Genomic DNA, 11,978 nt, shown 5'->3' on the forward strand with positions numbered 1-11,978 from the left:
AAGTAGTCGGAGTCGTATTAAATTCCCTAATACAGACACTTTTAAAACCTAGAATTCACGTCTCCCAGCCAATCTTTTGATCTTTTGATCATTGATCATAATATTTTAAGGTGATGTATCCACTTCTTTTCTTTACGTAGCATTAGATTGTATAGTAGAGTTGATACTGTATAGTGCATGTTAGTAGTTAGGTACAAGTCATAACGGATATAAATTATACTGACAAACTTTTAAAGGAGGTCTTTCATCAAACCGTTGAGGACAGCATTGCATTGTAAGTAGCTCTCATTGGATAAAATAGCTAATAAGTGAGACATGTCTCACTAAATTACGTAAATGCTTTGTGTTGCTTTCACATCACGATTAATGCAGCGCACTGCAGTAAAGCGGCAGCCGTGGACCAAAGACGCGGCTACACGGCGCCAGACCACATTGGTGCAGCAGCGAAAGGCTCGGCGGGATCTTACAGCACACGCGCGTCGATTGGCTCAGCATGAAGATTCCCTGGCTAATCATGACAGAGACGAAGGCACGGAACCAATGGACGACATCGCGTCAGTATCAAAGCGCCGCACCCGCGAGGATCGCGTCAAGCAGCGACGCGAGTACTATTCGAAACAATTGATGACGCCTGAATGGCTTCTTGATGTGCCCAAGGATCTCAACGGCATGGGAAGCGCTTTAGGCGAGGGCTGGTATGTTCTGCCGCGTCCTGAAGGCAAGCGTTGCCTCGTAGTGGCCAATGGGTACGATGCGGTTGGTTAAATCTGTGTTGTAAGTGCTTGTTACGATGCTCGTTTTATGGCTGTGTATAGAGGCAACACAATTGCGCGAATCCCATCGGGAAATATACTGAATAAGTTTCCGTCGGCACTACCCTGCGGCTCATATAAAACTAACAAGTCAAGTGATGGCTATTGTATCCTGGACTGTATTTATCAAGAGCAAAACGAAACGTTTTACGTGCTGGACATCATGTGCTGGAAAGGATATTTGCTTTACAATTGTACTTCAGAATTTCGACTCTACTGGATGCGAGACAAATTATCGGAAGGATTGACGGCAACAGTCTCTTCGGCTAATCCGTTTCGATTTTTGGTAAACTAGATTGTTAAGACTGCATCACTATTACGGAGTTGACGCCGTACTCATCTTATAATTGGTAGCCAATTCCGTGTTACGAATGCGACCAGGCAGGTATCATGGCGGCCTATTCTACGATGTATCCATTTCATAAGTGTGTATCTTGATGGGTCGATTTCCGGTTCAGCTTTTGCTAATCTTTGCGTGTTGCTTTGCACGTAGGGATGGACTACTCTTCTACATGAAGGCAGGCCACTATGAAATGGGCCTCTCACCGCTTGCACTGGTATGGAAAGACTCGATGACAAGCCGATTTTTCTCTTCGACAAAGCCATCCATTGTGCTTCGTCTAGAGCAAAACAACGAATTTCTGACGCTGGAAGGCATCGCACTTTTTGCCGCTGATCAACAATATATCCATCAGTTCGAGGTTCGTTAATAGCTTATATTCTGCTCGAAAGCAACTGCAATCACTTAATAGATATGCATGTATTTTAAGCTGAGCGAGGGAGATCTTGCGAGCTTTTCATACGATCAATATGAAGATGATGACAAGCAACCTCCACACCTTACAGGCATGACATTTGTGAAACGGTGCTCTCCTTTGCGAGCCCTTCCAGACAGCTGGACTAAGATTCTGTTCCAGTTGAAGACGCGATCGGGTGGGGTAACGATCGAGCAAATATTGGAGGTGCAGGGTTGTCATCTTCGTATATTTCTGCTGAGTCTTGTTTACACTAACGCTGTTTGCCGTATAAATAGGTATCGCAATTGCAAACCACCGAGATTGAGATGAAAGCATAGACAATATTTATTCTTTTGATGGCTCGAAATTAAAAGTGTAATGACTCGATCTTCGTTCACCGCGGCCTCGAACAAGCATGTTTCCTCGAAAAAAGGGCAACGACTGGGTTTGCTCGTTTTGTTGATGCTGAATATTTTTGGCTTGCTCCTTTCTTGAGGAATCTGATGCACCTTGCGACTTGAAATCTTCTTGACGTTTCGCCTGCCTAGTCATTGAATTTTTAATTGCTGTGATGCTCGGTAAGCGAATGCGTTCATTTGAGCTGTCAATCTGAGTGAGTAATCGATCGTTCCTGGTCATGGTGGTCGTTTTCTGATGCTCATTTGACTCGACTAGATTACGTTGCTGCTGTTGCGTCGCGATGATGGCATCAGCCGTCGGAAATCGAGAACGCTTTGAAGTGTTTGTGGATCGAAATGGCATTCCAATGAGAAGCTGAAATCTTCTTGAGTCTCGTGCTAGGTACGGCACTTGATTCAACTCATCAAAAACTAGTGCCTCCTCAAATGGTATTGTATAGGCTCGCGCTGGCTTTAGACATGTTCGTCCTGATTTTGCTTTCAGTTTCCAATGCATGCGAGGAAGGAACGTTTCTGATGGGATTTCCGAGCTTTGGTAGAATGGACAGAATGGTGATTTAAGCTCAGACAAGAAAGTAGTACGCTCAATTTTCTGGCTTTCGAGCTTTTGCAGCTCCTTAAAGACTTGTTTGGATCGATGATCCTCTGCAACCATAAGATCTTGCTCGTGAAGTAGCCGGAGAATTAGCGAAGCAGCATCTTCGCATAATTCGCTATTTTTTTGCGGAAAACAGCACTGATCCTCAAGTTGCATCCCATTTTGATTCCGAAGAAGCTGATTGAGGTACCAGTTCGAATAGTTGTCTTCTTCCTTCATATGGCTTCTCTCACTATCCTCACGCGCAATTTGAAGTAGCTCCTTACGTTTAGCTTCCAACTCTGCCTGATGCAGCAATACTTTACTCAGCTCATCTTGTTTTATCCGTTGAGACAGAGCAAATTTTTCGTCTTCTTCGTTTTCAAGTCTCGCTTTCTTCGCTTGTCGTTCGAGCTGTGCAAACCTTTCTGTCTCTCGCTCTTCCAGCAGGCGCTGGTGCTCAAATTCTTGCTCTTGCAGCTGCTTCTCTTCGTACTCTTCGTCTCCATTATCAACACCACTACCAACCTGCCAGCTTGATGAAGCCTCAGTGGGACTCGGATGAGGCAGATCACTAAAAAAGTACGATCGGGTAAAGTCAGCTCGCTTTGGAAGGAGTCGTGTCTGGATGTCCTCTTCACTCTGAGCAATGCCATTAATGTACACACGCGACATACTTTCTTCGTGTGCCATCGCCATCAGCTCCAGCAAGATAACTGCTGCCTCACATCTCATCTCTCTCGATATCTCATCTCGCAGATATTCGGGAGAACTAGTGTTCAGCTCCACGAGCTCGACCTCAATTGCCATATTGGATTCCTCGCGATCAACAGTAAAAGTATCAATGTCGATTTTGTCCACGCTGGCTTGTTCATTAAATGCAAAAGTGGTCATCAATGGAAGAGGTAATGTTTCAATAAGCAGTGGCGCTGGAAATTTACCATATTGAGCAACACTAGCAATTCGACTTTGACGTCGGAAGAAGAACATTTTCTTTTTTAGAAATGTGTGCCGCGCTGTGTTAGAATTATGATACACTTGAATAAAGTTCTGCACGATTTCATCGCTATCATGGGCTAATTTGACGTTCTCGGCAAGCAGCTCCCGTGACAACATCGTTTGGATTGCTTTGTTTGTCGATGCTTCAAGAGCCTCGCGTATCAAAAAGTCGCGGCGGTGGATGTTATCAGCGATTATCCACCACGGCATGAACTTTTCAGCTAACGTTAAGGTGTCCAAATCGTCTATACATGAAACATCTGGGAGCTCGATATCATTCCTCATAGCAGCAAATTGAACCACAGGATCCATTAATGCTAATGCAATCTCTTTAAGTCGAATTTCTGGACTTGTATCATCCCACGCTGGCAGGCTAACCGTCTCGATCAGTGAGCGCCTGTCATAATGCTCAAATACGAAAAATTGCTGGGAGGGCTCGCGATTTTTTTTGCGGAGCCCCGCTCTCACTTCTTCCTGAACATCTCGCTCAGATTTGCTAATAATTTTCAGTCGCAGTTTCAAATACTCTGTTCGCGCTTCAACACGCCTACGCTGTACTAACCCGGAGGAAATGGCCTGGCTGTGAGTGTTGAGACCACACGAATACCAGGAAACAAATTCCAGCCATGCGCTAGTTGACTGTCCAACATGCTGGGCCTCGGGAGGTGAAAGGCCAGCATGTGCTAGCTCGAGATGAATGAATGGATCAATGGCTGCAAATTTTAACTCTTCTATAAGAAAGTGCTCTCGAACGCGCTGGTGATTTGGTGTGGCTGTGAACCACCTTGTGAATGATAGTACTCCTACCTGCACCGATATGTCTAGACTTTCAAAAGCCTCCAAAGCTGGCACAGCGACGTCATCTCTTTTTGCGATTTCTCGAATGCATTTCGATTTACTCGCTGCCATCAGCTCTATTTGTCGGTCATGATTCGACAAGAGGTCCAACGACATAAATGGAAACGTTAACAAAGAATTCGAAGCTTCAGAGTTCTCACCAGTTCTTTCAGCGACTGAAGCTCGCTTGCTTCCACGACAAAGTTCAGGTTGAAAGTCTAACAAAAATCTTTCCTCATCTTCAACGAGTGAAACCACAGAGACCTTGTCTTGCACACCAAAGTGTAGGATTTTTGTACTACTGGGCATTGCAATCCTTGCCAAGTCGTCGTCCATGCCTCCCGTATTCGAAGTTTCTCCATCTACTCGATCAGTCGATATGACAGCACATCGAGTTTGCGAGGGAAGGGAATGCAAGTAATTGACAAAAGTTCGGTACACTCGAGGTTTTGCTCGCTGAAAACTGCTTGGAACAGAGTTCTTCACTGGGCGATATGTGGCTTTTGTGTCACGTACATGAACTCGCTTATATATGTTTTTGTCGTCATGATTTTTGCTTCGAGGTGTTTGAGAAGAGTCATGCGAGGAATCATACCGTGTGTGGTATGGATCACCTTCCGTCGGCGAATGATCCATTCTTGGCATAGTAGACAAGCTTTGAATACATTGCAAGGTATCACAACCAATCTGTGCGGTTTGATTTTTTACCTGTTCATAATCAATCAATGTCGAGGCTCGCTCAAATAATCCAGCAAAAGCTTTAGCAGAAGATGTTCCTGGGCATGGATGTTGGGGAGTAGTAACCTCCGACTCAACTGCAGGCAATGTGACGTCCAAATGAACAATTTGACTCTCATCAGATGCGTCTTCAGTAAACGAAGACGCTCGGAAATGCCCTTCAGACCTTATGCCGCCAGTTTCATGCCTTTCCACCTCACGCTGATTCAAAAGTTGTGCTCGCTGAAGACGCTGTTTAACAGCTTCGTTGTCACCTAAACCTAAGTGATCGACTCGGTCGACGCAACGATCAATGTATGCAAAGAGGTTCAGACCTCTATCAACCAGCGACCTTAGCTTAGCAATGATTCTCTCCCATTAATCACAATAACAGACTCACCTATCAGTCTGAGATATAAAAATGTCTTTTATGAAGTCATGCACCTTTATTCGCCGATGCGGAAAAAAGAATTCGAGCGAAAAACTCCAGATGAAAATGGTGGCATCGTTGTCATACGAAAAAACCCATGAAAAGCTTTTAGTGACCAGCCTTTCGTTGATAATAATTCTTTCAGTTTGCGAATCACAAAGGATTTTGAGTACGGATGTCGAATGCAAATCGATGGCATGAAGGACTCGTTTTACGACAGAAACACGAAATGGAGGTCGTTGCTGGAAATGAGAAGCTTCAATTTGCTTTTCGGACGGTAACCTCCAGCATTCAATTGTACCGCCGTCGAATCCACAAAACAAAAACTCGGGGAGCTTAATCGTTGCGGTCGAAACATTTTGTGCCTCGGTCCGAAAGCAGACAAGTAAGTCCCACTTGAAATCTGTATCGGCAATACGGTTTGACGGCGCATCCACTTTTTTTATCTGCCAACGTTGCACATCCCCTCTCCGACTGACAGAAAGAATCGAGAATTCAACATTCTTATGGCTTTTAAGTATAGTGTCGGTGAGATTGATCAGAACAGCGACTCTGTCCGTGCATCTCGAGATTAGTCAAAAAGCCTTAATTTATCAGAGAAGCTATCAAAACTTCACCTATCATTGGCGTATACTTGTTTCCTGGAGATCCAGTAATTAGATTCTTGAGTGTCGTTTGATATAGCGAAAATTTGGACTGCCCCACTTGAATCACCTATGCCAACACAACTGCAACCACTGAAAGGCAGGCTAACGAGAGTTGTTGCGATGGTATCCAAGGACTGGAAAGGTGGTGCTATGGTTGTTATGCGATTATCAAATAGATTATACTTTATCGCCAACCCGTGAGAATAAAGCGCAATCACAGAATCAGACGCTATGACATAGTCAGCAAGATACATGTTTCGTTCCTTCATTTGATTAGAGACGTCAAGTGTTGGTATAGACGCAAAGTGAAAATTCGAGATTCCCTCTTGAAAAAAACCCACTTGTGTTGTTGAAAATCTGTGATCGTAAGCCATCAACGCTCTATTGTTACTGCTCTTCTCATAATATGTTGAAACTTCACAACCTAATTTATTGCAAGGTACGCGGCCCCGGATATTTGAGGATACGAGCTCCAAGATGCAAAAACCAGTTGAGCGAACAGCGAATGCAAAATTTCGCCCGTCAGATGCTACCATTGTATGAAGAGCAATATATCGTTTTAACGAAGAATCGACCGGCAGTGAGATGGCAGATTTTTCAGATTGAACATCTGCATCAGAATATCTATTGTCTGATTGAGTACTGGCAACATCCACGACAATGAAAGCTGCACAGACGTCGAGTACCAATAAGCTGCTGCAATACTCGCTGCTCTCAGTAAATACTGCGAGCTCTTGATTGTGCTCGTATTCAGCAACTTTTTGAAACTGCACCACCCCCCCTTTTACAACAAATACGTACTTACACACTTTCCTGTACCGGCAAGAGACTCATTAGCGGCGCATAAGTACACCAAGAATAAAGTTGCGCTACCTCAGATTAAATTTGAAGGCGATATAAATACTATTATCGCTGTTTCCGCACTCCATCCTTGAAACTGTGCTTTTGGTCTCGCTTATACGACAAGGCAAACGATGACAAGACGCCGCGTCAAGTAGAAAAAGTTTTGTTTTGGTCGCCGCAAAGATGTGCCGTCCATCAAAACTCATGCTTAGGTGATAATAAGTGGGTTTCTTTTCCTACCAGCATATGTATCATAGTCAATGTACACAGGACGAGCGAGTGATCAAAATGCACGCACCATATTTACAGCTGTATGTACTCGCAAGACCAATTTAAACTTTTTGCCATTCCCGGCAGTTGTGATTGCGCGAGGAGCCCAAACTTTGATTCCACCGTCTGTGTCAGCTGTGATAAGCTCCCGTCGTTGCGTATTCGCCGATGCCGTATTGAATTGTCCACCAATGTTTGCAAACATATGAGACATCAACGACGTCTTGAGGTCGGAACTGCATTTTGTTTATCACATGAATGAGCTTCCTGCAAAAAAACATATCGAAATTCATCGCAAACTACCTCATAATTCGATACTCAATATCCTCATTTGAAGTAGCCATAACGACAAAGTAGGCGTCGAGCTTTAAAATGCAAATATGATGAATCGATTTGGCCAATAGGCAATGATAATCATCACACTCACCCAGGGTAGATAAAGAGCGAAAAGGTATTGTGCGTACTCCTCCGCCTCAAGTGTTGCTTGTAAGTCCCCTCCCAAGGTTAGCAGCTTACTGTATACAGAAAGTGATTTAGGCGTTCCCACTAGTAGCTCATGCCGGTCTTTATTGTATACGGAAAACACTGCATTGTTCAGGGAGATCTGATTATCCCGAAGTGTCAGCGTCACGCCCATCGACTGTAACCTTATTGTGCAGGAAACGTCGCATGTCAAAGTACATTCATGTGGGACACACGACAAACCATTGACAATCAATAGTATGGGTCGAACAGGAGCCAAGGTCAAGAAGGGTGGCCTGGGTAATGCCCTCATCCGAACACAGTCAAAGACATCGTCTATCAGTACAAGAGATGTGGCGTCCAGTGCTGGTAAGCACGTATCTGAACGCGACGGTGGTGATGCAACGGTTGCCCTTGCTTCGTACCTTGAAGGTTCTTCCTTGGTGTGTTGCGATGGTTATGATCTGCCTGTTGAGGTCCACGCTCACCACACTTTTAACTCTTACTATAGGACGACTTCCTCGCTAGTGCTGTGCTTGCCAATCGTGAATTCACAGCCGTGAAAGAAAGCATCTTACTTATCGACGGGGCGGATGCGGGTCCGCAAGTAGTTGAGTACGTTAATTAATTAATTTGACTTGATAGGCTTGCAGAGTGCTTACAAGATGTATTTTTGTGGATTTTAACGAGCAGAAAAGATTCAAATGTGATACCAGAGATGACATTTGCGGAGATGAAGGTGCCTCGTCGTCCCCAGTGGGACAAGTCGACCACAGCTGAAGAGCTTAATCGTCTGGAAAAGGAGACATTTATGGAATGGCGTCGCAATATCGCCATGTGAGGATCGTGTGTCGTTTGATTCTCTTAGCGTGGTGCTAATTTTAATTATCTGTGATAGGCTGGAAGCATCTTCCGATCATCAAGAGGTAACCCCTTTTGAAAAAAATCTGGAAGTGTGGCGTCAGCTGTGGCACGTTCGCGAGCGAAGTGATGTCATAGTACAGATTGTGGATGCTCGCAACCCACTCTTTTACCGGTGCGAGTCGTTTAAATGGAAAAAAAATGTTCTACTTCAAGCAGTGATTTTATTGCTTTGTTTCGAAAAAGTTCGACAGACTTAGATGCTTACGCAAAGGAAGGTGAGATGCCTCGGCGTACACTGTTGATCGTGAATAAGTCAGACTTTTTAAATGAGCCTCAACGGTTTGTCGATTGGATTATGATTCTTTTTGGTTAATGGAATTGACCTTTCAGTTGATATGCAGAATCGCATGGGGAGACTATTTTACGAAGGAAAATATTGAATTTGTTTTTTTTTCGGCTAAGGAAGCCCAGAATGAGATCGATAAAGAGGCGAGAAAGCTGCGTCAGGAACAAGGAGATGTTAGAAATTGCGACCAGTTCGATAACACTGAGCGTGCGGATGCCCCACACACTACGATAAAAAGAGATGTGGCTGATAGCAAAGGTTCCAAGAAGTACCCAGAGCTTTCTCGCGTTGAACTGCTTGAATACTTTACGAATATCGCCAGGGTAGTGTTACATGAGGTAGGCGTGCGAGTGAAGGATAAAGGTCTTATCAAATTCGGACTGGTGGGCTTTCCTAACGTTGGAAAAAGCTCAGTGATCAATGCGCTGCTGGGTGCGTCCACCTACTTGCACAAGACGCAGCGTGTTGCAGTAGGGGCAACTCCTGGCAAAACCAAGCATTTTCAGGTTTGTCATGTTTTAAAAATTTATGCAGCACATCAACTTTTTGAGCTGACATTTTCATTACATCAACTTCTACAGACAATGATACTGTCAGACCAGATCATGCTGTGTGATTGTCCAGGTCTCGTGTTTCCAAGCTTTGTGAACTCAAAAGCTGAAATGTATTGCTGCGGTGTACTCCCCATCTCGCAATTACGCGACCATATTTGTTCGTTAATTAAGCCTTGTAGATTTCATATGGGTCACTGACTGAAACTTATCTGAATGAAATTTTGCAGCCCCATGCCAGCTCTTATGCCGTCGAATACCAAAGCAAATATTTGAGCGAACGTACGGAATCAAAATAGTTGTTTCACGAACGGCGAAGGATACCGATCCGGTTGGCATTTATGCACTTCTGGAGGTGCGTATAGAATTGTAATTCAATGTTGAACAGACCAACTCAATCCCCTCGTCTGAATCAGGCCTACGCCCGCAATCGTGGTTACACAACAACCGGTAAGGGTGGCCCCGATACGTCCCGTGCAGCCCGCGACATCTTGCGGCACTACGTGAATGGTCGACTTTTGTATTGTCATCCTCCGCCGGACGTCTCAGATCCCGCCATCTTTGACATCCACGAGCTTGCCAAAAATCAGTTTCCTGACTTTCAGCATCAACAAGATCCAGAGATTACTATAGATAACAGAACCAAGAAACTCGTATCATCGTTGGACGTGGAGCAGGACTTTGACACTACTGTTGAAGACAAGCGCGCGCTGAGCAAGCGTCTGAAGAATCATGGCCGTAAAGGACGCAAGGGTCGTGACAAGAATCCATATGAAGACTCAGACTTTCCGAACGGCAGTGTTGGTGTCCACATAAATCTGGGTGGCAAGAAGAAAAATCGCAGACCGTAATCCAGGAATCCACATTGAGATATCTGTCTTATAGAACATCGATTCATTTGGCTAATGTTTGTGTAGTTAATCTACTGTTAAAACTAACAAATGGAAGTAACCGAGAAGCGAAAAAACGCAACTTGCAAAGAGCCATTGCATTTCAACCTACGTTCAGCATAAAGAGAACCGCTTTGTTCTTGCATAGCGCGTCACCTTTCTGCTGGGAAAATTCCGGACGAAACTCCGTACGTCTAGTGTGCCGGAATGGCAAAGAAATGTCAGCGGAGGCAAACTTAATTTCCCTTGTGATCTTCGTCAATGGTATCCGCATTATAAGTGAAGCCAGGAAATTGCGCTTTGTTGCGCTGGGTCTCACTCATCGTCGTAGTGACGACTGAGTCTACGGGTTTCTCCGCTGTGAATTCGACATCAAAATTACTTGTGTCCATGGAGCCCAACCGGTTAGGCGGCTTAAATTCAGGCTGAACCTCCTTGCGAAACACAGCCTCCCAGTCAATACCCTTAAAGAATGGGTGCGACTTAATCTCCTCGGCGTCGGACGGACCGCTACCAAGACGGTCCGACACCTTTCGCGTGAGTAGACCAGTCAGCAGGTCTTTGGCCTCAGCCGACATAAATGACGGAAAGCGTAGCGGCGCATTTAAAATCTTATCATACATTCGCTGCATATTTTGGTCGTAGAAAGGTGGTAGGCCGGTAAGCATCTCGTAGATGAGAGTACCCAGACTCCACCAGTCTACAGCTTTGCCATGCCCCTTATTCTCAAGTATCTCTGGTGCTAGGTACTCAGGAGTACCGCAAAATGTTTTAGTACCGCCCGTGGCGCCAGCCCCCGTGACAGCCTCTTTGGAAAGACCAAAATCTGTTAGGCGAATGTGTCCCTCCAAATCCAGCAAGATGTTTTCGGGCTTTAAGTCACGATAGATAATGTCGTGTTTGTGCAGCTCCTGTAGTGCAAGGATGATCTCAGCGGCAAACAGACGCGCTTTCTGTTGGGAAAAGCGGCGATCCTTTTTCAGCCAAAAGAAAAGTTCGCCTCCGCCGCAGTAATCCATGACCAGATAGAGCTTGTCGGGCGTCTGGAAAGCGTATGTGAGACTAGTCAAGTACGGGTGCTTGATGCTTTGTAAGATACTGCGTTCTGTCTTGGTGTGAAGAAGCTGGTTGCGCTTCACAAGAGCGGCTTTGCGCAGCGTCTTCATCGCATAAATCATCTTCGTGTCCTTCTTGCGCACCATCATAACTTTACCAAAGGAGCCCTTCCCAAGCACCTTCAGCAAGTCAAAGTCCTCCACGTTTACCTTTGTTTGCGGACGTGCGGGGCCGTCCATATCTTCAATGGCCACCTGCTCAACTGGACCCGAGTCGTCTTCCTCGAGATCGGCTGCAAAAATAGTGCATGAATAGAGCAGAATCATTAGCAGACCATTTTCTTCCTTCCAAAATGTAACACAGAAAAAAGTCAGCTACGTACACTCCTCTTCTGTCGGCTGGGCCTGCCCCTGGCCCGGAGCCTGGGGAGGGCCGTCGGATGGGTTTGAAGGTGCGGCGGGCGCGCTCTTGCCGGCGTCACGACCGCCATTGGCGTAGTTGCTGAACTTGAAACCACGCGA

The 11,978-nt window shown here is 45.2% G+C and overlaps 4 protein-coding genes across 4 annotated transcripts in view; 2 read left to right on the forward strand and 2 right to left on the reverse strand.

Moving 5' to 3' along the window:
* Positions 1-366: 366 nt before the first annotated feature.
* On the forward strand, positions 367-1,887 carry PHALS_11736 (m3G-cap-specific nuclear import receptor (Snurportin1); the record flags this gene model as incomplete). Its single annotated transcript, XM_024727150.1, has 6 exons — positions 367-746; positions 816-1,098; positions 1,167-1,237; positions 1,306-1,513; positions 1,583-1,774; positions 1,846-1,887. The coding sequence occupies 6 exons, from the start codon at positions 367-369 to the stop codon at positions 1,885-1,887; spliced, it is 1,176 nt and encodes a 391-aa protein (XP_024577755.1).
* A 7-nt stretch (positions 1,888-1,894) lies between these two features.
* Positions 1,895-7,879, reverse strand: PHALS_11737 (WD40/YVTN repeat-like-containing domain; the record flags this gene model as incomplete). The annotated part of the gene is made up of 8 exons (XM_024727151.1): positions 1,895-5,435; positions 5,499-6,080; positions 6,146-6,988; positions 7,049-7,254; positions 7,317-7,524; positions 7,592-7,653; positions 7,716-7,803; positions 7,866-7,879. The coding sequence occupies 8 exons, from the start codon at positions 7,877-7,879 to the stop codon at positions 1,895-1,897; spliced, it is 5,544 nt and encodes a 1,847-aa protein (XP_024577756.1).
* Positions 7,880-8,010: 131 nt separating this feature from the next.
* On the forward strand, positions 8,011-10,362 carry PHALS_11738 (large subunit gtpase 1; the record flags this gene model as incomplete). The annotated part of the gene is made up of 9 exons (XM_024727152.1): positions 8,011-8,193; positions 8,262-8,365; positions 8,444-8,587; positions 8,649-8,786; positions 8,858-8,953; positions 9,016-9,466; positions 9,542-9,671; positions 9,742-9,866; positions 9,928-10,362. 9 exons carry the CDS (start codon positions 8,011-8,013, stop codon positions 10,360-10,362), a joined length of 1,806 nt encoding a protein of 601 aa, XP_024577757.1.
* A 275-nt stretch (positions 10,363-10,637) lies between these two features.
* Positions 10,638-11,978, reverse strand: part of PHALS_11739 (agc protein kinase) — a gene marked incomplete at both ends in the record, with an annotated part of 1,500 nt that continues 159 nt past the window's right edge. Inside the window, 2 exons of the mRNA XM_024727153.1 lie at positions 10,638-11,749; positions 11,840-11,958. Of these exons, the coding sequence (XP_024577758.1) occupies positions 10,638-11,749; positions 11,840-11,958 (1,231 nt within the window). The remainder of the gene's footprint in view (positions 11,750-11,839; positions 11,959-11,978) is intronic.

The sequence above is a fragment of the Plasmopara halstedii genome (assembly GCF_900000015.1).
Source record: "Plasmopara halstedii genome assembly, contig: Scaffold_555, whole genome shotgun sequence".
NCBI lineage: Eukaryota > Oomycota > Peronosporomycetes > Peronosporales > Peronosporaceae > Plasmopara > Plasmopara halstedii.